Source organism: Salvelinus namaycush, chromosome 31 (assembly GCF_016432855.1).
Source record: "Salvelinus namaycush isolate Seneca chromosome 31, SaNama_1.0, whole genome shotgun sequence".
NCBI lineage: Eukaryota > Metazoa > Chordata > Actinopteri > Salmoniformes > Salmonidae > Salvelinus > Salvelinus namaycush.
Genome location: NC_052337.1, coordinates 12,555,724 through 12,583,165, shown reverse-complemented (window position 1 = coordinate 12,583,165; position 27,442 = coordinate 12,555,724). Strand labels below are relative to the sequence as shown.

Genomic DNA, 27,442 nt, shown 5'->3' with positions numbered 1-27,442 from the left:
ACTCTTAATGATCGGCTATGAAAAGCCAACTGACATTTACTCCTGAGGTGCTGACTTGCTGCACCCTCGACAACTACTGTGATTATTATTATTTGACCATGCTGGTCATTTATGAACTTTTGAATATCTTGGCCATGTTCTGTTATAATCTCCACCCGGCACAGCCAGAAGAGGACTGGCCACCCATCATAGCCTGGTTCCTCTCTAGGTTTTTTCCTAGGTTTTGGACTTTCTAGGGAGTTTTTCCTAGCCACCGTGCTTCTACACCTGCATTGCTTGCTGTTTGGGGTTTTAGGCTGGGTTTCTGTATAGCACTTTGAGATATCAGCTGATGTAAGAAGGGCTATATAAATACATTTGATTTGATTTGATTGAGGAGTATACCACCCCAGTCACCAGCTTCATATATAAGTGCATCGACAACGTCGTCCCCACAGTGACCGTACGTACATTTTCCAACCAGAAGCCATGGATTACAGGCAACATCCGCACCGACCTCAAGGCTAGATCTGCCACATTTAAGCCTTGTGTGGTGTTCGGGTCTGTGGGACCCATTTTCAATGTTAACTTAAAGAAAAATTTAAAATAATTAAAACCTGAGACTCATTGGTCTTGGCTCATTTTCTGTGAATAACACGAAAAATAATACATTTTAATTGAGTGCACACTGTGCACCCCCTACACATTTATGGTGTTTGGGTCCACTGGACCCAAGGGTAACAAAAGTGTGGAAAAGTGTGTGTGTGTAGTTGAAAACAAGTAAATATGAAACAAAAAGGTTTGTTGTATGACTTCACTCCTCCCTAGGCCTACTGTTTCAACATAGCACCAAATACGTGTCTGTCTCCCTGCCTGTCTGCCTGTTTCCTGCTTTTCTCACACTCCTTACCCTTTGTAGTGTGTGAAACTACACAATGTCTTGCGGGACCCTGCACAATGATATTACAATACAATATTTCGATATATTGTAAAAAATTCTGTATTTTCCCCCAGCCAGGTGCAAATTGGGGGAGGGACACAACAAATAAATAGCTTTTAATGCGTGGCTCCTTACCGGCAAAAATAATCTCTGCTCAGAGGGCCTTAGAAATAATGTTTGAGGAGAGAGAAGTTACTGTGGAAGGAGCGTCTTCCACTTTGGAAGATGAAGAATTTTCCGAACATGTCTCTGTCAATTTGGAGTCTGACAGTGAGTTGGAAGAAGAGGATGAGATTGACCCTCAGCCAGCCCCAGGACCAGCCAATCAGCAGTCACCTCATCAGCAGCCTGCAGGAGGAGAAATATGTATGTCAAAAAAAAATTAAATTGGTCTTCTTGCCCAAGGAATGAGCTACCCCGCATGGATCATGCAACCAGGGCCGACGCGAATGACGGTTACTCATGTGCAGGACATAAAGTATTATTTTGAACTGTTCATCGTAGACACGATACAGAAAATCATTCAGGACTGCACTAATTTGGAGGGAAGGCATGTTTTTGGAAAGAGATGGAAGGAGATGGACCAAACTTATTTACATGCATACTTTGGGCTTCTTATCCCTGCTGGTGTTTTCAGATCCAATGGGGAATCCACAAAACTTTTCCGTGCAACAATGTCTCTGGAAAACTTCCACATTATTTCCAGGATTATCCGCTTCAATAACCGAGACACCAGACCAGCTTGGCGTCAGAGAGAAAAGCTAGCTGCACTCAGGTCAGTGTAGAGAGACAACCTAGCTGCACTCAGGTCAGTGTAGAGAGACAACCTAGCTGCAATCAGGTCAGTGTAGAGAGACAAGCTAGCTGCACTCAGGTCAGTGTAGAGAGACAAGCTAGCTGCAATCAGGTCAGTGTAGAGAGACAAGCTAGCTGCACTCAGGTCAGTGTGGGACAAGTGGGTGGACCGCATTCCCCTGTTTTACAACCCTGGGCCCAACGTAACTGTTGATGAGCAGCTTATGTTATTTAGGGGTCGCTGCCCCTTCAGGCACTACATACCGTCTAAACCCGCAAAATATGGAATCAAGATCTGGGTCGCCTGTGATGCTGCTTCATCATATGCGTGGAACTTGCAAGCGGTATAAGGCACTGCATCTCAGTGCTTGAGGCGTCACTACAGACACCCTGGTTCGAATCCAGGCTGTATCACAACCGGCCGTGATTGGGAGTCTCATAGGGCGGCACACAATTGGCCCAGGATCGTCCGGGTTTGGCCGGTGTAGGCCCTCAATGTAAATAATAATTTGTTCTTAACTGACTTGCCTAGTCAAATAAAGGTTAAATAAAAAATAAAATACGGGGAAGCCAGATGAGGGAGCACCTGAGAAGAACCAAGGGATGCAGGTTGTCCTGGACGTGACACAGGGACTCCGTGGCCACACATCACATGCAATAACCTTTTAACTTCGCAAAAGCTGGGACAGGAGCTCTTCAAGAGAAAGCTGACGATGGTAGAATAGTACGAAAAAACAAGCCAGATCTCCCACCTCAACTGTTGAATGCACAGGAACAGGCCTATCAATACCTCTAAGTTTGTGTTTATGGCCGACACGTCCCTAGTGTCCTACGTGCCAAAGAAAGGCAAAAATGTGGTACTCATGAGTACGCTGCATATGGATGGAAGAATATGTGCCAGAAATAATAATGGATTACAATGCCACAAAAGGAGGGGTGGACAAATTTAAACAAGCTGGTGACTGGCCACAGCTGCAAAAGAAGATCCCTACACTGGATACTTGTGATATTCTTCAACATCTAGGACATCTCGGCATACAACGCGTTTGTAATCTGGATGGCGTTGAACCCAGATTGGAACAGAGGGAAGCTCCAGAAGAGACGGCTCTTTCTCAAGGTCCTGGGCAAGGCACTGGTAAGACCTCAAATCCAGAGGATGCAACATATCCCAAGGGCCCCAGCTTCTGCAGCCATTGTGAGGAGGATTCAGGAGGAGGATGCTGGTGAGCAATCAGCCCGACCCACAGAAATAACAACTCCAATACCGGAATTAAGTGTGAGTGATGTTGTTGCATGTGTGTGTGTGTCTGACTCTCCTACCTTGGCATGCTGTAACTACACTACTGGTCAAAAGTTTTAGAACACCTACTCATTCAAGGGTTTTTCTTTGTTTTTACTGTGTTCTACATTGTAGACATCAAAACTATGAAATAACACATATGGAATCATGTAGCAACCAAAAAAGTGTTAAACAAATCAAAATCTATTTAATATTTGAGATTATTCAAATAGCTACTCTTTGCCTTGATGACAGATTTGCACACTCTTGGCATTCTCTCAACCAGCTTTATCTGGAATGCTTTTCCAACAGTCTTGAAGGAGTTACCACATATGCTGAGCACTTGTTGGCTGCTTTTCCTTCACTCTGCATTCCAACTCATCCCAAACCATCTTGGCGGTTGGAACCAAAAATATCCAATTTGGACTCAAGACCAAAAGACACATTTCCACCGGTCTAATGTCCATTGCTCGTGTTTCTTGGCCCAAGCAACTCTCTTCTTCTTATCGGTGTCCTTTAGTAGTGGTTTCTTTGCAGCAATTCGACCATGAAGGCATGATTCACACAGTCTCCTCTAAAAGGTTGATGTTGAGATGTGTCTGTTACTTGAATTTCTGAAGCTGGTAACTCCAATGAACTTATCAGCAGAGGTAAGTCTGGGACTTCCATTCCTGTGGCAGTTCTCGTGAGAGCCAGTTTCATCATAGCGATTGATGTTTTTTGCAACAGCACTTGAAGAAACTTTCAAAGTTCTTGTAATGTTCCGTATTGACTGACCTTTATGTCTTAAAGTAATGATGAACTGTCATTTCTCTTTGCTTATTTTAGCTGTTCTTGCCGTAATATGGAGTTGGTCTTTTACCAAATAGGGCTGTCTTCTGTATACCACCTCTACCTTATCACAACACAACTGATTGGCTCAAACTCATTAAGAAGGAAAGAAATTCCACAAATTAACTTTTAGGAAGGCACACCTGTTAATTGAAATGCATTCCAGTTGACAACCTCATGAAGCTGGTTGAGAGAATGCCAAGAGTGAAAAAAGCTAGGTGTAGGGTGGCTATTTGAATAATCTCATATTGTAACGGCTGTCGTACTCGTTCTCCTCCTCAGACGAGGAGGAGCATGGATCGGACCAAGATGCGGATTGGTAAGTATTCATGTTTTAATGGCAAAACAACAAACACTACAAATTACAAAACCCAACAAACGTGACTAACCTGAAACAGTCCTGTGTGGCCCAAACACTGACACAGGAACAAACACCCACAAAACACAAGTGAAACCCTGGCTGCCTTAGTATGATTCTCAATCAGGGACAACGATTCACAGCTGTCTCTGATTGAGAATCATACCAGGCCGAACACAAAATCCCAACATAGAAAATCAAACCTAGACCAACCCACCCAACTCACGCCCTGACCAACTAAAACAAATACATGACAAAGGAAAACAGGTCAGGAACGTGACAGAACCCCCCCCTTCAGGTGCGAACTCCGGGCGCACCAGCACAAAGTCTAGGGGAGGGTCTGGGTGGGCGTCTGTCCACGGTGGCGGCTCTGGCGCTGGTCGTGGTCCCCACCCCACCATAGTCAACCCCCGCTTCCGTGGCCTCCTCCCAATATTCACCCTCCATGTCAATCCCACTATTCCAAAGGGCAGTAACAGACTGAGGGGTAGCACCTGACTGAGGGGTAGCACCTGACCGAGGGGTAGCACCTGACTAAGGGGCAGCACCAGGATAAGGGGCAGCACCAGGATAAGGGGCAGCACCAGGATAAGGGGCAGCACCAGGATAAGGGGCAGCTCCGGACTGAGGGACGGCAGCTCCGGACTGAGGGACGGATCCTGGCTGGATGACTCTGGCGGATCCTGGCTGGCGGAAGGCTCTGGCGGATCCTGGCTGGCGGAAGGCTCTGGCGGATCCTGGCTGGCGGAAGGCTCTGGCGGATCCTGGCTGGCGGAAGGCTCTGGCGGATCCTGGCTGGCGGAAGGCTCTGGCGGATCCTGGCTGGCTGGCTCTGGCGGATCCTGGCTGGCTGGCTCCGGCAGCTCCTGGCTGGCTGGCTCCGGCAGCTCCTGGCTGGCTGGCAGCTCCTGGCTGGACGGCTCTGGCTGGTCCTGGCTGGACGGCTCTGGCTGGTCCTGGCTGGACGGCTCTGGCTGGTCCTGGCTGGACGGCTCTGGCTGGTCCTGGCTGGACGGCTCTGGCTGGTCCTGGCTGGACGGCACTGGCTGGTCCTGGCTGGACGGCACTGGCTGGTCCTGGCTGGACGGCTCTGAAGGCTCGGGACAGACGGGCAGCGCTGGGCAGGCAGACAGTTCAGACCACGCTGGGCAGGCAGGCAGTTCAGACCACGCTGGGCAGGCAGTTCGGGCAGCGCTGAGCAGGCAAGCAGCGCAGGCGGCGTTGGGCAGACGGCCGACTCTGACCTGCTGAGGCGCACAGTAGGCCTGGTGCGTGGTGCCGGAACTGGAGGCACTGGGCTGGAGACACGCACCACAGGGAGAGTGCGTGGAGGAGGAACAGGGCTCTGGAAACGCACTGGAAGCCTGGTGCGTGGTGTCGGCACTGATGGTACAGGGCTGGGGTGGGAAGGTGGCGCCGGATATACCGGACCGTGAAGGAGGACACGCGCTCTTGAGCACCGAGCCTCCCCAACCTTACCAGGTTGAATGGTCCCCGTAGCCCTGCCAGTGCGGCGAGGTGGAATAGCCCGCACTGGGCTATGCAGGCGAACCGGGGACACCACCTGTAAGGCTGGTGCCATGTACGCCGGCCCGAGGAGACGTACTGGAGGCCAGATATGTTGGGCCGGCTTCATGGCACCCGGCTCGATGCCCAACCTAGCCCTCCCAGTGCGGCAAGGTGGAATAGCCCGCACTGGGCTAAGCACGCGTACTGGGGACACCGTGCGCTCCACCGCATAACACGGTGTCTGACCAGTACGACGCCCTCTCACTCCACGGTAAGCCCGGGAAGTGGGCGCAGGTCTCCAACCCGGCTTCGCCACACTCCCCTTTAACCCCCCCCCCCCCCCCCAAGAAATTTTTGGGTGAGCCTCTCGGGCTTCCAGCCTCTCTTACGTGCTGCCTCCTCAATCCACCGCTCCTGGGCTGTGGCTGCCTCCTTCTCCTCCCGAGAGCGGCGATTCTCTCCAACCTTTGCCCAGGGTCCTCTCCCGTCTAGGATTTCCTCCCAAGTCCATTCCTCTTTTCCCCATTGCTGTTGTTCTTGCCTTCCTTCTCCAATCCGCTTGGTCCTGTTTTGGTGGGTGTTTCTGTAACGGCTGTCGTACTCGTTCTCCTCCTCAGACGAGGAGGAGCATGGATCGGACCAAGATGCGGATTGGTAAGTATTCATGTTTTAATGGCAAAACAACAAACACTACAAATTACAAAACCCAACAAACGTGACTAACCTGAAACAGTCCTGTGTGGCCCAAACACTGACACAGGAACAAACACCCACAAAACACAAGTGAAACCCTGGCTGCCTTAGTATGATTCTCAATCAGGGACAACGATTCACAGCTGTCTCTGATTGAGAATCATACCAGGCCGAACACAAAATCCCAACATAGAAAATCAAACCTAGACCAACCCACCCAACTCACGCCCTGACCAACTAAAACAAATACATGACAAAGGAAAACAGGTCAGGAACGTGACACATATATTAAATATATTTTCATTTGTTTAACACTTTTTTGGATATTACATGATTCCATATGTGTTATTTCATAGTTTTGATGTCTTCACTATTATTCTACAATGTAGAAAATAGTAAAAATAAAGAAAAACCCTTGAATGAGAAGATGTTCTCAAACTTTTGACCGGTAGTGTATATATGTGAGTGAGTGAGATGTAAAATTACAGAACTAAGTGTTTTTATCATTCTAGATTTTAGCCGGTAGCAACAAGAAGAAGCGATGCGATGTGTGTGGACCCAGTAAGGACAGGAAGACACAGTACACATGCATCAAGTGCAAGAAATACATTTGCAACACACACACAGTAAAACTCTGTCCCTCATGTGGTGTGTAGACTGGCCTTAATTTGTGTTCAATGGGGCTCATTTATCATTTCCATAAAATACTGTATGTAAAATGTGTCCTGACAATTTGTTCAGTTTATAGCAATAAACATCAATATTGATGAAATCTTGTTTAATTTATATTTTTGTCGTGAAGAGGGTATGACAAAACCTATTCCCCCTCAGGAGACTGAAAAGATTTGGCATGGGTCCTTAGATCCTCAAAATGTTCTACAGTTGCACAATCGAGAGCATGCATCACTGCCTGGTATGGCAACTGCTCGGCCTCTGACCGTAAGGCACTACAGAAGGTAGTGTGCACGGCGCAGTTCATCACCAGGGCCAAGCTTTCTGCCATCCAGGAACTCTATAACAGGCGTGTCAGAGGAAGGCCCTAAATATTGTCAACGACTCTATCTACCCTAGTCATAGACTGTTCTCCCTGCTACCGCACAGCAGAGGTACCGGAGAGCCAAGTCTAGGTCCAAGAGGCTTCTAAACAGCTTCTACCCCCAAGCCATAAGACCCCTGAACATCCAATCAAATAGCTACCCAAACAATTTGCATTCCCCCCCCCATACGCTGCTGCTACCCTCTGTTATTATCTATGCATAGTCACTTTAATAATTCTACCTACATGTACGTATTACCTCAATTACATTGACTAGTGCCCCTGCACATTTATTAATTATTTGTTACTTACATTTCTTACTTACTTTTAAGTATTTTCTTAAAACTGCATTGTTGGTTAAGGGCTTTTAAGTAAGCATTTCACTGTAAGGTCTGCACTTGTTGTATTCGGCAAATATTAACCATGTATGCTGTCTATATTACTTGTAATTCATTTAAGTCAACATCTAAGTATTACGTATTAAGTATTTTTTTACATACATTGTTATGGCTGTATTGTTTTAAAAACCCAATGACGTTATGGGTCCATCAGACCTGCGAACATTGAGTGAATAACAAAAACATGAACACCATACAAGGGTTAAGGAGCGGGACACTAATTCGGTCGACTCAGACGAACCATCAAAGAGGCAAAGCGTCAAAACAGGACTAAGAATGACTTCTACTAAACCGGCTCTGACGCTCGTCGGATGTGGCAGGGCTTGAAAAATAAGACGGACTACAAAGGGAAACCCAGCTGTGAGCTGCCCAGTGACGAGAGCCTACCAGACGAGCTAAATGCATTTTATGCTCGCTTCGAGGCAAGCACCATTAACTCATGCATGAGAGCAGCAGCTGTTCCGGACAACTGTGTGATCACTCTCTCCATAGCAGATGTGACCAAGACCTTTAACTTCTTCGGGCTAGGAAGCAGTAATCGGAAGTTTGGATGAATGATGTGTCCAAAGTAAACTGCCTGTTACTCAGGCCCAGAAGCTAGGATACGGTAGTATTGGATATAAAACACTCTAAAGTTTCCAAAACTGTTAAAATAATGTCTGTGAGTATAACAGAACTCATATGGCAGGCAAAAACCCGAGGACAATCCATCCAGAATTTCTTTTTTCAGCTCACCACTAATTACAATGGCTGGGAATGGGAATATAAACGGAAGACCTCCCAGATTGCAGTTCCTATGGCTTCCACTAGATGTCAAAAGTCTTTAGAAAGATTTCAGGCTTGTTTTTTGAAAAATTAGCTAGAATTTGTAGTTTTTCAAAGTGTATGTTACGCGTTTCGGTGAGGGCGTGCACTTCGTTATTTATCTCCGGTAATGGTCTCCGGTATTCTCCGTCTGAAATTGCATTGTTTATTTACATATTAGGGTACCTTAGGATTAATTAGGAACGTTGTTTGATATGTTTGGAAGAAGTTTATTGGTAACTTACGGGATTCATTTGTATGCATTTTGAACGAGGGAAACCGGTGGATTACTGAGTCAAGCGCGCCAATGAAACATACTTTTTTTGGGATATATCGAACAAAACGACCATTTGTTATGTAGCTGGGACCCTTGTGATTGCAACCAGATGAAGATCTTCAAAGGTAAGTGATTTATTTTATCGCTATTTCTGACTTTCGTGACGCCTCTGCTTGGTTGGAAATGTATATAATGCTTTTGTGTGCGGGGCTCTGTCCTCAGATAATCGCATGGTGTGCTTTCGCCCCTAAAGCCTTTTTGAAATCTGACAAAGCGGCTGGATTAACAAGAAGTTAAGCTTTTAACTGATGTGTAAAACTTGTATTTTCATGAATGTTTAATATTACGATTTTTGTAATTTGAATTTGCCACTCTGCAATTTCACCGGATGTTGACCAGGTGGGACGTCCCACTGTTCCGTAAGAAGATAAACAGGTCAGCATTCACAAAGCCGCTGGGCCAGACGGATTATCAGGATGTGTATTCAAAGCATGCGCAGACCAACTGGCAAGTGTTTTCACTGACATTTTCAACCTCTACCTGACTGAGTCTGTAATACCTACATGTTTCAAACAGACCACCATAGTCCCTGTAGCCAGGAAAGCTAAGGTAGCCTGACTAAACGATAACAGCCCAGTAGCACTCACGTCGGTGGCGATGAAGTGCTTTGAAAGGCTCATCATGGCTTACATCAGCACCATGCCGGAAACTTTAGACCCACTCCAATTCGCATACAACCCCAACAGATCCACAGATGATGCAATCTCAATCGGAATCCACACTGCCCCTTCCCACCTGGACAAAATGAACACCTATGTGAGAAGACTGTTCATTGGTAACAGCTCATTGTTCAACACCATAGTGCCCACAAATCTCATCAGTAAGCCTTGGGACAAAACACCTCTCTCTACAACTGGATCCTTGACTTCCTGATGGGCCACCCCAAGGTGGTAAGGGTAGGCAACAACACATCTGCCACGCTGATCATCAACACTGGGGCCCCTCAGGGGTGCGTGCTTAGTCCCCTCCTGTACTCCCAGTTCACCAACGACTGCGTGGCCAAGCACAACTCCAACACCATCCTTAAGTTTGCTGACGACACAATAGTGGTAGGCCTGATCACCGACAACGATGAGACAGCCTATAGGGAGGAGGTCAGAGACCTGGCAGTGTGGTGGACAAAAAAGCTGATGATGGATTATAGGAAAAGAAGGGCAGAACAGGCCCCCATTAACATTGATGGAGCTGAAGTGGAGCGCGTCGAGAGTTTCAAGTTCCTTGGTGTCCACATCACCAACAAACTATCATGGTCCCAACACACCAAGACAGTTGTGAAGAGGGCACAACAACACCTTTTCCCCCTCAGTAGACTGAAAAGATTTGGCATGGGTCCCCAGATTCTCAAAAAGTTCTACAGCTGCACCATCGAGAGCATCCTGACCGGTTGCATCACCGCCTGTTATGGCAACAGCCCTCTGTAGTGCCTTACAAGCCTTTTGGTCTTAGACTCCTCGCTTCAGTACCGCTTGTTGTGCGGTAGCAGAGAGAATAGTCTATGACTTGGGTGACTGGAGTCTGACATTTTTTGGGGTCCTCCTCTAATACCGCCTAGTATATACAGTTGAAATCGGAAGTTTACACACACCTTAGTCAAAAACATTTAAACTCAGTTTGTCACAATTCCAGACATTTAATCCGAGTAAAAATTGCCTGTCTTACGTCAGTTAGGATCACCACTTTATTTCATTTCTTTCATCACATTCCCAATGGGTCAGAAGTTTACATACACTCAATTAGTATTCGTTAGCATTGCCTTTAAATTGTTTAACTTGGGTCAAATGTTTCAGGAAGCCTTCCACAAGCTTCCCACAATAAGTTGGGTGAATGTCGGCCCATTCCTCCTGACAGAGCTGGTGTAACTGAGTCAGGTTTGTAGGTCTCCTTGCTCGCACACACCTTTTCAGTTCTGCCCACACATTTTCTATAGGATTGAGGTCAGGGCTTTGTGATGGCCACTCCAATAACTTGACTTTGTTGTCCTTAAGCAATTTTGCCACAACTTTGGAAGTATGCTTGGGGTCATTGTCCATTTGGAAGACCCATTTGCGACCAAGCTTTAACTTCCTGACTGATGTCTTGAGTTGTTGCTTCAATATTTCCACAGAATTTTCCTTCCTCATGATGCCATTTATTTTGTGAAGTGCACCAGTCACTCTTGCCACAAAGCACCCCCACAACATGATGCTGCAACCCCTATGCTTCACGGATAGGATGGTGTTCTTCGGCTTGCAAGCCCCCCCATTTTTCCTCCAAACATAACAATGGTCATTATGGCCAAACAGTTCTATTTTAGTTTAATCAGAACAGAGGACATTTCTCCAAAAACTACAATGTTTTTCCCCATGTGCTGTTGCAAACCGTAGTCCGGCTTTTTTATGGCGGTTTTGGAGCAGTGGCTTCTTCCTTGCTGAGCGGCCTTTCAGGTTATGTCTATGTAGGACTCGTTTTACTGTGGATATAGATACTTTTGTACTTTTTTCCTCCAGCATCTTCACAAGGTCCTTTGCTGTTGTTCTGGGATTGATTTGCACTTTTCGCACCAAAGTACGTTCATCTCCAGGAGACAGAACGCATCTCCTTCCGGAGCGGTATGACGGCTGCGTGGTCCCATGGTGTATATATTTGTGTACTATTGTTTGTACAGATGAATGTGGTACCTTCAGGCGTTTGGAAATTGCTCCCAAGGATGAACCAGACTTGTGGAGGTCTTCTGAGGTCTTGGCTGATTTCGTTTGATTTTCCCATGAAGTCAAGCAAAGAGGCAAATTAGTTTGAAGATAGGCCTTGAAATACATCCACAAGTACACCCACAATTGACTCAAATTACGTTAATTAGCCTATCAGAAGCTTCTAAAGACATTAAATAATTTTCTGGAATTTTTCTAGCTGTTTAAAGGCACAGTCAACTTAGTGTATGTAAACTTCTGACCCACTGGAATAGTGATACAGTGCATTATAAGTGAAACAATCTGTCCGTAAACAATTGTTGGAAAAATTACTTGTGTCATGCACAAAGTAGATGTTCTAACCGACTTGCCAAAACTATAGTTTGTTAACTTCTTTGGGGTAGGGGGCAGTATTTTCAGGTCCGGATGAAAAGCGCGCCCAGAGTAAACTGCCTGCTACTCAGGCCCAGATCCTGGGATATCCATATTATTAGTAGATTTGGATAGAAAACACTCTGAAGTTTCTAAAACTGTTTGAATGATGTCTGTGAGTATAACAGAACTCATATGTCAGGCAAAAAATGAGAAAAAATCCAACCAAGTAGTGGGAAATCTGAGGTTTGTAGGTTTTCAACTCTTTGCTTATCCAAGAAACCGTGGAAATGGGGTCATGTTGCACTTCCTATGGCTTCCACTAGATGTCAACAGTCTTTAGAACCTTGTTTGATGCTTCTACTGTGAAGTGGGGGCGAATGAGAGGAGATTGAGTAAGGTCTCTCCCTGAGTGCCACGAGCTGACCATGCGCTGACCATGCGCGTTCATGTGAGAGTTAGCTGTGTTCCATCGCATTTCTGAAGACAAAGGAATTCTCCGGTTGGAAAATTATTGAAGATTTATGTTAAAAACATCCTAAAGATTGATTCTATACATCGTTTGACATGTTTCTACGGACTGTAACGGAACTTTTTGGACTTTTCATCCGTACTTTCCGCTGGACTTGCACGCTGACCCACTCACACCCTGAGTTTAGATTGTGTACTGAACGCGCAAACAACAAGGAGGAATTTGGACATAAATGATGGACATTATCGAACAAAACAAACATTTATTGTGGAACTGGGATTCCTGGGAGTGCATTCTGATGAAGATCATCAAAGGTAAGTGAATATTTATAATGCTATTTCTGACTTCTCTGATATCTCTTTGGGTTGATTTGTCGTCTGAGCGCCGTACTCAGATTATTGCATGGTTTGCTTTTTCCGTAAAGTTTTTTTGAAATCTGACACAACGGTTGCATTAAGGAGAAGTGGATCTAAAATTCAATGTGTAACACTTGTATTTTCATCAACATTTATGATGACTATTTCTGTAAATTGATGTGGCTCTCTGCAAAATCACCGGATGTTTTAGAACTACTGAACATAACGCGCCAATGTAAACTAAGATTTTTGGATATAAATATAAACATACATGTATTGTGTAACATGAAGTCCTATGAGTGTCATCTGATGAAGATCATCAAAGGTTAGTGATTCATTTTATCTATATTTCTGCTTTTTGTGACTCGTCTCTTTGGCTGGAAAAATAGCTGTGTTTTTCTGTGAATAGGCACTCACCTACCATAATCGTTTCGTTTGCTTTCGTCGTAAAGCCTATTTGAAATCGGACACTGTGGCTGGATTTACAACAAGTGTATCTTTAAAATGGTGTAAAATACATGTATGTTTGAGGAATTTTAATTATGGGATTTCTGTTGTTTTGAATTTGGCGCCCTGCAGTTTCACTGGCTGTTGACGAGGTGAGACGCTACCGTCCCACATACCCTAGAGAGGTTAACACAAAATTTGTGGAGGGGTTGAAAAACGAGTTTTATTACTCCAACCTAAGTGTATGTAAATTCTGACTTCAACTGCAGGTCCTGGATGTCAGGAAGCTTGGCCCCAGTGATGTACTGGGCCGTACGCCCTACCCTCTGACCGTAAAGCACTACAGAGGGTAGTGTGTACGACCCAGTACATCACTGATGCCAAGCTTCCTGACATCTAGGACCTATATTACATTTACATTACATTTAAGTCATTTAGCAGACGCTCTTATCCAGAGCGACTTACATTTGGAAAGTTCATACATATTCATCCTGGTCCCCCCGTGGGAAATGAACCCACAACCCTGGCGTTGCAAGCGCCATGCTCTACCAACTGAGCCACACGGGACCACCCGCCTATATACTAGGCGGTATTAGAGGAAGACCCCAACAATGTTCAAAGACTCCAGTCATCCAAGTCATAGACTGTTCTCTCTGCTACCGCACAGCAAGTGGTACCGGAGCGCCAAGTCTAGGACCAAAAGGCTCCTTAACAGCTTCTACCCCCAAGCCATAAGACTGCTGAACAATTAATCAGATGGCAACCTGGACTATCTACATTGACTATTTACATTTACATTGTATATAGCCTCGTTTTTTTGTTGTGTTACTTTTGATTTGATTTCATGATTTTGTAAACTTTAGTTTATTTAGTAAATATTTTCTTAACCCTATTTCTTGAACTGTATTGTTGGTTAACCTCTAACGCCTCCCAAACCCGGATCCGGGAGCACCCCCATCAGTAGAAAAGCTACTAGCATAGCCTAGCATAGCGTCACAAGTAAATACTAGCATCTAAATATCATTAAATCACAAGTCCAAGACACCAGATGAAAGATACACATCTTGTGAATCCAGCCATCATTTCTGATTTTTAAAATGTTTTACAGGGAAGACACAATATGTAAATCTATTAGCTAACCACGTTAGCAAAAGACACCACTTTTTTTACTCCACCAGTTTTTTACTCCATCAGTAGCTATTACAAATTCGACCAAATAAAGATATAAATAGCCACTAACCAAGAAACAACTTCATCAGATGACAGTCTGATAACATATTTATTGTATAGCATATGTTTTGTTAGAAAAATGTGCATATTTCAGGTATAAATCATAGTTTACCATTGCAGCCACCATCACAACTCTCACCAAAGCGACTAGAATAACTACAGAGAGCAACGTGTATTACCTAATTACTCATCATAAAACATTTCTTAAAAATACACAGCGTACAGCAATTGAAAGACACAGATCTTGTGAATCCAGACAATATTTCAGATTTTCTAAGTGTTTTACAGCGAAAACACAATATAGCGTTATATTAGCATACCACAATAGCAAACATCACAACAGCATTGATTCAAGCCAAACATAGCGATTACGTATAAACCACCAAAAGATATACATTTTTTCACTAACCTTCTCAGAATTCTTCAGATGACAGTCCTATAACATCATATTACACAATGCATATAGAGTTTGTTCGAAAATGTGCATATTTAGCGGCACAAATCGTGGTTATACAATGAGAAAAGTAGCCAAGCTGCAAAGAAAATGTCAGGAGAAATCTTGGGAAAGGCACCTATTCTAATCGAAAACTATTCATAAACTTGACTAAAAAATACAAGTTGGACAGCAAATGAAAGATAAATTAGTTCTTAATGCAATCGCTGGGTTAGATTTTTAAAATTAACGTTACTGCGCAATACAGCGTGCGCTAAAGCGAGACCGCCCCATAATTCATGGCGGAATTATTATTTAACATTTGTCAACATAAGTACGAATTAACAGCATAAATACTGCTTACTATTAGCTGAGCTTCCATCAGAATCTTGGGCAAGGTGTCCTTTCTCCAGAACAATCGTCTTTGGGTTGAAAGATGTCCTCTTGTCCGGTCGAAATAGCCGCTAATGTTAGCCACCAACTGGAGAGGTGTCCAACTCGTGAAAGCGCATGACAAAGAAATCCCAGAAAATCGCAATAAACTGCTATAAACTGCTATAAGTCGGTTTAAATTAACTACCTTATGATGTCTTTAACACCTATAACGAATAAAAACATGACCGGAGATATAGAACTACTAAAACGAAAGCGTTTGCAGGACGCCATTGTGATGTCTTCTTGCGCCAGGCGCACCGTTGAAAAGGACGGTACTTCCGTTCCACGGTCTTATATAAGGTCCCAGATTGCGCAATCCACTCCATTCAAATTCTCCCCGCTTACTGACATCTAGAGGAAGACGTATGCAGTGCATGTAGCCCGATGGCTTACATGGGGACTTATAAACTGACCTCAGAACAGGGACCTCGATTTCTGAAATCTCACTCCCTGACAGGAAATGTGCTGCAGAATGAGTTCTGTTTCACTCAGAGAAATAATTCAAACGGTTTTAGAAACTAGAGAGTGTTTTCTATCCAATAGTAATAATAATATGCATATTGTACGAGCAAGAATTGAGTACGAGGCAGTTTAATTTGGGAACTCATTTTTACAAAGTCGAAATGGCGCCCCCATAGGCTCATGAAGTTAAGGGCTTGTAAGTAAGCATTTCATGGTAAGATCTACACCTGTTGTATTCTGCGCATGTGACAAATACAACTAGATTTCATTTGATTTGACACACACCTCTGCCCCTGCAAAAAGCCGCAGATAAGTGGCTTAGACTCCTGTGATCTTTCCATTATGTCAGCTATAGCCAGGTGCGTTAACAGCATGAGAGTAGAGAAGCCCTACAGGCCTTCCACTGGCCTCAATAACCACAACACACACACACCGAGCACCGCTGCAATCACGTTACACCGGCACAGGGCCTCTACACACACCAAGGAGATGACCCATTTTACACTGAGGAGAGAGGGAACACCGGAAAATGGGGTTTTGTATGTGCTTTTGTACAGTGTGTGTGTGTGTGTGTGTGTGTGTGTGTGTGTGTGTGTGTGTGTGTGTGTGTGTGTGTGTGTGTGTGTGTGTGTGTGTGTGTGTGTGTGTGTGTGTGTGTGTGTGTGTGTGTGTGTGTGTGAGAGAGAGAGAGAGAGAGAGAGAGAGAGAGAGAGAGTGCATATTTTGAGTGAATGATTGGATGAGTCATCAGTGCCTTGATTTCATTGTTCTGTGTGTGATAGTAAAGAGGGAGAGAGAAGGGGTGAGAGGGAGAGAGAGAATGATTGAAAGAGATAGAGGGATGTGGAGACCGGGAGGGACAGGAGAGGGAATGAGAGAGAGAGAGAGAGAGGGAAGAGAGAGAGAGAGAGAGAGAGAGAGAGAGAGAGAGAGAGAGAGAGAGAGAGAGAGAGAGAAAGAGAGAGAGAGAGAGAGAGATAGGGGGAACAGAGAGAGAGAGAAGGCTATATATTGTGAGGTAGAAGGGGGAGAGAGGGCGGGGGGAGAGGGCGGGGGGAGAGGGAGGGTGGGAGAGAGTTGTCTTCAGCTTATCAGTAAACCCAGATTGACATATCAATTAGGATCACAATACAATTAGTTCCAACAACCTTCTAAAGCAGCTTCACAATGGGTTGAGAGACTACACTAACAGAGTGAGTATTGTTCTCTATGCAGAGATGATATGAGATCAGAAGTCAGTGATTGTTTGAGGTTGAACTGTATCGACACAAAGTGACAAACGCATCCTAACTCTGCGATGGCCCATATCCCTGTCCAATGTGATCCTTCCTCCTCCCTCAGGGGCATTTTGGGACAGTTCGTTTCTGTGTTGCGAGGTGTAACCATTCTACTAGGCCTCCCTGTGATGCATGCAGTCATGGCCATTACTAACCGTGGCACAAGCGGCTCTGTGTCACCATATATCTTCTCCCTTGCCACAGGCAGCCATTAGACCAGACAGTCAGACTGAAGTGTCAGGGAGGAACAGCGTCTGTACACGCATAAACCACAGAGCGGCCAGCCAGCACCAGCGGTAGCCTCGGCTCCGAGAGGAAATCAATCATGCAGGGCCGTGGCTCTGCTCTGCTACAACGGCGTCCCCGTCACTTAGCCCCCGCTGCACACTCCCCGCCACAATCTTGGTCTCGCTCTTTCTCTCGCTCTCTCTCTTTTTCCCTTTCTCCATCTATACACTGTCTATGGTTTCTCTCCCTCCCCTCTCTCTTTCTTTCTTTCTCTCTCTCTCTACTCTCTTATTATTCTCTCTCCCTGTTCCTATCTTGTTCTCCAACCCCTCTATCTCCGCTACGAGGGGGCAACAAGAACAGGCAGTGCAATGGGCCACTGGTCAGCCAATCAGGCCTTTGGACCCACGGGCCAATAGGGGACAGTATGAGTCCTGCATGGCTAGGAACAGATATTACTTTTGACAGGCTCAGACAGCAGAGGCATTATTTTTGACAAAAAATATTTTTGAGGGGCTAAAGAACATTTTGTCCTCTGCAGATTTAGTTTGCCCTTTATGTTTTTGGTATTTAATCAAGCAAATGGGGACCACAGTATATAAAGTAGCCTATGTCTACTGAAGCCCTGCCAATTAAATTCCCTTTTTAATTAAAATTGGTAACAAGGTTCCCGGGGCCAGACAGAAACAGCATTCTTCTATCTCCAGCAGTCAAGTCCTCAGATAGGGCTCTACCTGTGCAGAGCATATGCCCCTTTGCCCTTCCACTCTCCAAAATGCCATTTTTGGTGGTGGTATAATTTCCCCAATGTTTTGAAAAACATTTTTATAAATGTTTTGTTATTGTTGTTCAGACCCCTTGACTCGTTCCACATTTTGTTACATTACAGCCTTATTCTAAAATTGATTAAATTAAATGTTTTCCTCATCAATCTACACACAATACCTCATAATGACAAAGAGAAAAGAGGTTTTGAGAAATGTTTTGAAAGTAATAAAAAATTTAAACATAAATACCCATAAATACCCTTAATCCATAAGGATTCAGAACCTTTGCTATGATTCGAAATTGATCTCATTGAGCTCATCCTGTTTCCAAAGATTATCCTTGAGATGTTGCTACAACTTGATGAGAGTCCAATTGATTGGACATGATTTGGAAAGGCACACACCTGTCTATATAAGGTCCCACAGTTGACAGTGCATGTCAGAGCAAAGACCAAGCAATGAGGTCGAAGGTATTTTCCGTAGAGCTCCGAGACAAGATTGTGTCGAGGCACAGATCTGGGGAAGGGTACCAAAACATTTCTGCAGCATTGAAGGTACCCAAGAACACAGCGGGCTCCATCATTCTTAAATGGAAAGAGTTAGAAACCACAAAGACTGTTCCTAGAGCTAGCCGCGCGGCCAAACGTAGCAATTGGGGGAGAAGGGCCTTGGTCAGGGAAGTGACCAAGAACCCGATGGCCACTCTGACAGAGCTCCAGAGTTCCTCTGTGGAGATGGGAGAACCTTGCAGAAGGACAACCATCTCTGCAGCACTCCGCCAATCAGGCCTTTATGGTTGAGTGGCCAGATGGAAGCCAATCCTCAGTAAAAGGCACATGACACCCGCTTGGGGTTTGCCAAAAGGCAACTAAAGGACTATCTGGTCTGATGAAACCAAGATTGAACTGTTTGGGCTGAATGCCAAGCGTCACGTCTGGAGGAAACTGCACCATCAAGCAATGTGGTGGCAGCATCATGCTGTGGGGATGTTTTTTGCAGCAGAGACTGGGAGAATAGTCAGGATCGAAGGAAAGATGAACAGAGCAAAGTAAAGAGAGATCCTTGATGAAAACCTGCTTCAGAACACTTAGGACCTCAGACTGGGGCGAAGGTTCACCTTCCAACAGAACAACGACCCTAAGCACACAGCCAAGACAATGCAAGAATGGCTTCGGGACAAGTCTCTGAATGTTCTTGAGTGGCCCAGCCAGAGCCCGGACATGAACTTGATCGAACATCTCTGGAGAGACCTTACAATAGCTGTGCAGCAACGCTCCCCATCCGACCTTTCTTAATTTTTTACTATTTTCTACCTTGTAGAATAAAAGTGAAGACATCAAATCTATGAAATAATAACACATATGGAATCATGCAGTAACCAACCAAAGAAGTGTTAAACAAATCAAAATATATTTTATATTTGAGATTATTCAAAGTAGCCACCCTTTGCCTTGATGACAGCTTTGCACACGCTTGGCATTCTCTCAACCAGCTTCACCTGGAATGCTTTCCCAAAAGTCTTGAAGAAGTTCCCACATATGCTGAGCACTTGTTAGCTGCTTTTTCTTAACTCTGATTGTGGAGGCCAGCCCATCTGATGCAGCACTCCATCACTCTCCTTCTTGGTCAAATAGCCTTTAAAAACGAAAAACAAAGTATAGTCCCATGAAGCACAAACCGCATGGGATGGCGTATCACTGCAGAATAAGGTGGTAGCCATGCTGGTTAAGTGTGCTTTGAATTCTAAATACATCACAGACAGTGTCACCAGCAAAGCACACCCACACCATCACATCTCCTCCTCCATGCTTCACGGTGGGAACCGCAGATGCGGAGATCATCCATTCACCTACTCTGCGTCTCACAAAGACACGGCGGTTGGAACCAAAAATCTCAAATTTGGACTCATCAGACCAATGGACAAATTTCCACCGGTCTAATGTCCATTGCTCGTGTTTCTTGGCCCAATATGGAAAAAGCAAGTCCTTAAGTAGTGATTTCTTTAGAGGAATTCTACCATGAGGGCCTGATTCACGCAGTCTCCTCTGAACAGTTGATGTTGAGATGTGTCTGTTACTTGAACTCTGTGAATCATTAATTTTGGCTGCAATCTGAGGTGCAGTTAACTCTAATGATCAAATGTACCTTTAACAAGGCACACTTTTTCATTTACTACATGATTCCATATATGTTATTATTTCATAGTTTTGATGTCTTCACTATTAGTCTACAATGTAGAAAATAGTACAAATAAAGAAAAACCCTCCAAACTTTTGACTGGTACTGTATGTAAATGTTACATTTCCATTCTTTTTTTTTTATAATACATTATAAAAAATGTCTAAAAACCTGATTTTGCTTTGTCAGTATGGGGTATTGTGTGTAGATTGATGAGGGAAAAACATAGTTAATACATTTTTGAATAAGGATGTAAAATATGGAAAAAGTCAAGGGGTCTGAATACTTTGCGAATACACTGTATGCTTGTGAACCAAAAAGTTTAGCATCTTGATTGTTGACCAATGACCAGTCAGCAGCATTGGAAGCAGAGGTGGGTCAGCATATCCAGATTAATGACCAGAAATAACTTTTTAATTTCCTCCAGTTTTGCCAGGCAAAAACATAGTAGGCCTATGTTTATATTACCCATATAGAATACAGTTTAGCAATCTACTACTGACTCATCTTTGCCAGAACAATAGACTATCTGGCGATTTGATTGATTATTTATATTTCAGATATGCCTAGTTTGGGTGGCTACTGGCTATATGTCTAAAAATAAGCAGCTGTGACATCACACTGCCTTCAATATTATGGGATGAAGATGTACTATTTTCTGGGGGATTTATTACAATATTTGAGAGGAAGAACAGGACTACCCGGCTGGCAACAAGCACTCTGCAAGCAGGCTGCCCTTCAAAGTGATGGCATGGTGGAGACAGAACACGCTTTCAATCCAATCCTGCAACCTCTGCTACACGTTGGCCGTATGATTTTGGACTCCAGAGAAGTGACATGACATAGCCCTAATTGATATTGGCTGATAACATGAATGACTTTCAGCTCCAAACGCAGGTGTAAAACACAGTTTATATCTGTAGCCTATCTTGCGCGGGGGTTTGCACATTTTGTACCACTGCTTTTTGGGGTCGTGGGTCAAACATTTTGAAAACTACTGGTTTTGAAAACCAAAGGGTTCCAAAGGGTTCTTCAGTTGTTCCCGTAGGAGAACCCTTTTTGGTTCCATGTAAAACATTTTGGTTTCAGGTAGAATCTTTTTGGTTTCCATGTAGAACCCCATGTGGAAAGAGTTCTACCTGGAATCAAAAAGTTTATTCAAAGGGTTCTCCTATGGGGACAGCCGAAGAACCCTTTATAGGTTCTAGGTAGCACCTTTTCTTCTACGAGTGTAGCAGCAACAAAAGGAGTTGGGTTGGATATAGTAATAGTAGGCCACAGTATTTCTTACAATCTTCTATTTTGACTGTAATTGTGTTGGCCATTGTTAATAAGGGCAGCATTTATTCCAGTTCAAAATAGTTTTGCTAAATACTGATCTTCAGCACATTTTACACTGTGAAAATCGGCACAAATAGTGTCAATGTATGCGGTGGTACCCCAAACAGCAAGCCAGATGCACATATTGATGGAAATATATTGTCTTGCAGCACTGGGATAATCTTTTTTCCCTTCCTGCAGCTTGTTTCTCTTCCTGGGTTAGCTAGTGTAAATGAGAAAGGGCCACACAGATATACACAGATATACAGTATACCATATGCAGTACTATAATGACTACTCTCACATCCCCTCTTCCTGCTAAAATAGAAGTGCTAGCAGGGAGCGACACGTTCACAACTCAAAGCCCTTCTCTCCTGTATGTCTATTTTTAACCGTGGCTTTGCTGTACCCCTCTCCCACCAAACCCCACACCCCCTGCTCCTTCTCCATTCGCTGCCTATGTTCAGTGTTCCTGGTCTGGTTTGAACCTGGGCTTTGATAACGAGAAGGCCTTTCCAGCTCTGTTTGAAGAGAAGAACAGAAGAACCCTAGAACACCAAAGGCTTCAGGATGCTTCTCTATTTTCCTCCTGTCTTGGTTTTAGTTCCTAAATAGCAACGAGCACCGGCTCCTGCAGCAGCAGCTCAGGGTAGAATCCTCTCTCTCTTATTCCTTTCTCACTATATTTTTCACTATTTTGTTTCTTTCTAGGTATGTTTCACCAATGAGGCAGGGTGAGATAAGAAGTAATGAGAAGGAGAGGGGAACAGAACGAGAGAGGTACAGAAGGGTAGGCTTAGTGCAAACGTTTAAAGGAAGCTCAGTCGAACAAATTCAGGCATTCCTTAGGAGAATATGAGACATGTGAAGTTATTTGCCACCAGTATTGGGTAATAGGTTTCTTTAGCTAGACAAGTACACACTCACACAGTCTCTTGTGAATCTCAAATGGCACCCTATTCCATATGAAGGGCGCATATGGCTTTGTCAAAAGTAATGCACTACATAGGGAATAGGGTGCCATTTAGAACACATACTCTGTCTCTATACGCTTAGCTGAACCAGAGTGTTTTGGTCTGTTACTGTAGTGGCCAGAGAGAGGACTCCAATTAACTGACCAACACACCTCCACTGTGTGTGTATGTGCGCGTGTGTGTCTCCCTCACAGGTTTAGATGATGATAAGCAGGCTTCAATTTCCTTGGTGTGTTAGGTACATGGGAGAGACCGTCAGTCAACACTCATCCACTGTCTGAGCCCTGTCAGTCAAGCAGCCTCAGACACACACAAAGATCAGCTACTGTAGCCCTGTCTGTACTGTACTGTATAGAAAGTACGCAGGAACATCCACTCGTCAATCCAAGATGGCAGCATGTCAAGTCGTTTGTCTGTGACTAGTAGATTTTAACCTACTAATAACCTATTCATTTATGGTGGAGCAAATCTACAATTTCCTTGTTGTGTAGTGCAAACTATTTAGTTTGCTGGTGTAAAGATCGCGCGTCTCCCTCAACTCAGATACATTTTTGCTATTTGCACTTCTTTACTTTTAACAAAGTAACCCTCTCTGGCTGGCCTGGGTTCTATCCTCAGTGTTCCATCCGCGGAGTGTCTGGTCCAAGCTGCACCTCTTCGCTCTCCGCATGGCTGTTAGAGGGAGCTCAACAATCCCCAACCCGTTCTCTCAATCGAACCCCACACCCAATCTACTCACACGCACACACACTCACATACAGACTCATACATACACACAGTCCCTCTCTCCCCTACCTTTCCTTGGCCACTATTTCTTACATCTCTTAAAGAAAATGACAATTTTCGTGGTATTGCTTAGTGCACTGACTTTACTGAACTCTGGAGGACACAAACATTGTCGCAGGGTGAGTACATCTGACAATGTGCTCTCCCGTCCATTAGACATTGTGTCTGCGGGAACTCTCTCTTTTCACTCGGTCCACTTGTCCAAGTACTGATGCATTTGTGGCATGATGTGAACAGTACGAACTTGTGTCACTACCAAAGTCTAATGGTTTTAAATTACTGTTTTGTATTGTCTATTTTGTATTGTCTTCTCTTAAAAAAGAGAAGCCGTGCAAGGTTATTAAACAGAGGTGCCTAGTTATTCTTCTGTTGTTGATATCAGGTAACGTGCAACCTAACCCTGGCCCTGATATACAATGTCTCCAAACCCCCTCTGATTTTAAATCTAGATCTGGTTTTGGTATTTTTCATTTAAATGTCAAAAGTTGATGGGGTTAGGATTTGGGCTAAATCAACTGATGCTGATGTAATTGTGTTTTCTGAAACCTGGCTCAGCAAGTCTGTTCTTGATAAGGATATTTGCATAAATGGTTACAATGTGTATCGCACTGATCGAGTTAAGAAAGTTGGGGATGTGGCTATATATGTAAAGACTAAATTCCTTGTAAGTGTGGCAAAGTCTGAAACTATTTGTAAACAGTTGGAATTTCTTGCTTTGAATCTTGAAGTTTCAAAGGGTCTCTCTATAACTGTGATTGGCTGTTATAGACCCCCTCTGCTCTCTATAACTGTGATTGGCTGTTATAGACCCCCCTCTGCTCTCGGTGATGAATTTTCTTCTCTGATGCACCTTATGTCTAAACTTCTTTACAGTGAAATTATCTAAACTGGTGTTGGGTAAAGCCGGTGTCTGATGATTTAAAAATGTTTTGTAATTCTATGAATCTTACCCAGTTGATTAACTCACCCACTCGCCCAAATCTCAAATGTCCAAAATAATCTACCCTGATTGATTTGATATTGACAAATGTTCCACATAAATATTCTGCATTTGGTGTTTTTTGTAATGATTTAAGTGACCATTGCGCAGTTGTTGCTGTTAGATATACTAAGGTTCCTTAGACAAACCAACGCTTTATTCGTAATAGAAATTTAAAGATTTTTATTAGCAGGCTTTCTTTCATGATTTGTTTTATTTTGACTGGAGCAAGATCAAGCTTATCCCTGATGTGGAAACTGCCTGGAAATTCTTTCATTATGTTTTTTTCCAAATAGTAAACAAACACGCCCCATTCCACAGGTTCAGAGTTAAGGGGTGGGATAATCCATGGTTTTCTTCTGAGCTGTCTTGTATTATTCACGACCGTAATCTAGCCTGGGCTAAAGCAAGGAAATCATGTTCTGATGCTGATTGGCTTCTTTTTAGGCTGCTATGAAACAAGTGTTTTTTTCTCCTCAGGAAGGCCAAGTCTGAATATTTTATGTCTGTTACCACTGATAATCTGAGTGACCCTAGAAAGTTTTGGAAAGCTATTAAGTCTATGTCTGGTAACAGTAATGTTATTAATGCATTACCGTCATGTGTATTGAAGGACTCTTTTGCTGTATATGGCAAAATTGAAATGCTGAATTGTTTCAATGAGCACTTTGTATCATCTGGTAGGCTGTTTGATTCAGTATCCTCTGGCTCTGTACAACTCTGTGTGGATGAACCAGTGAGAGCTGGTCAAACTTTTAGCTTTTTGCCATTCTCAGTGCAGGAGGTACATAAAGCCCTGAAATCCTTAGATCAGAGAAAGCATGCAGGTCCTGATCTTCTTGATCCCTGTTTTTTTAAACTGGCAGCTGATTTCATAGCTGAACCACTTACATATCTGTTCAATCTAACCCTGGAATAACCCTGGAATGTAATGAAATTCCAAAGATCTGGAAATCAGCATTTGTCCAACCACTTTTAAAACTGGGAGATCCAACTCTTTTAAACAATTATAGTCCAATCTCAAAGCTGTCACCCCTGGCAAAAATACTTGAAACCCTTGTTAGAGAACAGCTAAAAGAGTTTTATAAAACAAACTCTATTTTATCAATGTACCAATCGGGCTTCAGGAAGAAGCATAGCACAATTACAGCAGCCATGAAGGTTTTAAATGATATCACTGAAGCCCTTGACAAAAAACAGCACTGTGTCTCACTTTTCATTGATCTCTCTAAGGCTTTTGATACAGTTGATCATGTTATATTGAGGCAGAGCTTGTCGAGCATAGGTATTTCGGAGCATGCAGTTGCATGGTTTGATAACTATCTGTCTGATAGAACTCAGTGCCCTCAATTTGATGAGACAAAAATGTGCAAAATGCTCAAGTTCACTTTTATGCTGATGATACTGTTATTTATTGTTGTGCCTCGTCTCCCACAAAAGCTTTCCAGAACTTGCAAACTGCTTTTTATACTGTTCAACATACCTTGTGTCAATTTAAGCTTAAGAATAAGGCCTGTTTTTCTTTTGAAGCCAGAAGGAGGCTAGTATAAGCAACATTTATGCCTTTACTAGACTATGGGGATATTTTATATATGAATGCTTCTGCTCAGTGTTTGAGATCAATTGACACCCTTTACCATGGAGCATTGAGATTTATATTAAACTGCAAAACCCTTACGCACCACAGCCAACCCATACAAGGGTTGGCTGGCTTTCTCTAGAAAATCGTAGGCTCAGTCACTGGTATACTTTTATTTACAAAGTCATTTTGGGTTTACTACCATTTTATTTGGGAACATTTATTGTTCAGAAATGTGGTGGGTACTCTCTTTGTTCGCAAGACTTTATCCTGCTAACTGTTCCAAATGTCCGAACTGAATTTGGTAAAAGGGATTTTATGTACTCTGCGCCCTTGGCTTGGAACGCCTTACAAAATACTTTTAAACTGGAAGAACTTGTCCCGATTGGTGTTTTTAAATCATTGATGAAGGATTTTGAGGCTGATTCCCTGACCTGTCAATGTTTTAATTAGCTGTTTTATGATTTTGTTATACTCTTGTGAATTCTATGGTTTTTACTAGATTACCTGTAGTTTTTCATGTTGTCTGTCTGTAATTGTGTAATGACTTGGTGCTGCCTATCTTGGCCAGGATGCTCTTGAAAAAGAGATTTCAAATCTCAATGAGCCCTTCCTGGTTAAATAAAGGTTAAATAAAACATACAAAAAATTAAATACTAGCTTACTTGTATGAGGCGTCCCTGCTCTGTCTGCAGTGTGTTCAGGTCCTGCCCCAGACTCCCCTGGCCTCGTCTCAGAGACTCGTAGTCCATCTTCAGCTGGCCAGCATGGGCCGACAGTTTGGCCACCTCCTCAGCTAGGTTGACCAGCAGCGCCCGGTCTTGACCTTTGACAGACTTCAGGTCGGTGTCGTGGTCGGTCAGCGAGTGGAGCAGCGATGTCTGCACCCCTTCCAGGCGTAGGAAGTTCCCGTTGTAGTCGGGACAGTTGGGGTCGATGAAGATGTTGATGCGCGAGCCGTCGCCCCTCTCCACGGTTACCAGGGCGTTGGCCTCGTCCGGATTGGTTGAGATGTGGGGTGGGCCGTCAGACATGGGCGGGGCCTGGTAGTGGTTCATGAAGAGGATGGTGCCGGTTGCCGTGACGGCCAGAAGGACGGCGACGAAGAGGAGGATGGTGCACAGGAGGTAGCTGCAGCTCATCCTCTACAGGGAGGGAGGGAAGGTGGGATGGAGGGAGGGACAAAATAAAAGTGGAATGTTAAAGCTACAGACAGACATTTTTTGTTCTTGTTGCTCTATAATTGAAGATTAGTGCTGTTTACAGGATTTCAATATTTTGAGGCATCACATTTCACAACCCGTCCTTTACTAACTAATGTTTGTTATGAGCAATGTCTCTTTCCCATAGCTCATTAACCACCATACACTACTTCTGCATCAAAACCCAACCCACAAAAACAATTAACATCAAAAGTCTGAAAGTTGGAAAAAGCCTGATAGAAAACATGTTTTCTGCAACATATGTTGTTTTTGAAGAGAAGAGATACAGTATGTAGCGTATTGAGGAGAATCTGAGCCAG

General features: G+C 43.9%; 1 protein-coding gene across 1 annotated transcript in view; it reads right to left on the bottom strand.

The window, feature by feature from the left end:
• Positions 1 to 27,062, bottom strand: part of LOC120026338 (fibrinogen C domain-containing protein 1-like) — a 197,745-nt gene extending 170,683 nt beyond the window's left edge. The window contains exon 1 of the mRNA XM_038971180.1: positions 26,586 to 27,062. Within this exon, the coding sequence (XP_038827108.1) occupies positions 26,586 to 27,062 (477 nt within the window). The remainder of the gene's footprint in view (positions 1 to 26,585) is intronic.
• Between the last annotated feature and the right edge of the window lie 380 nt (positions 27,063 to 27,442).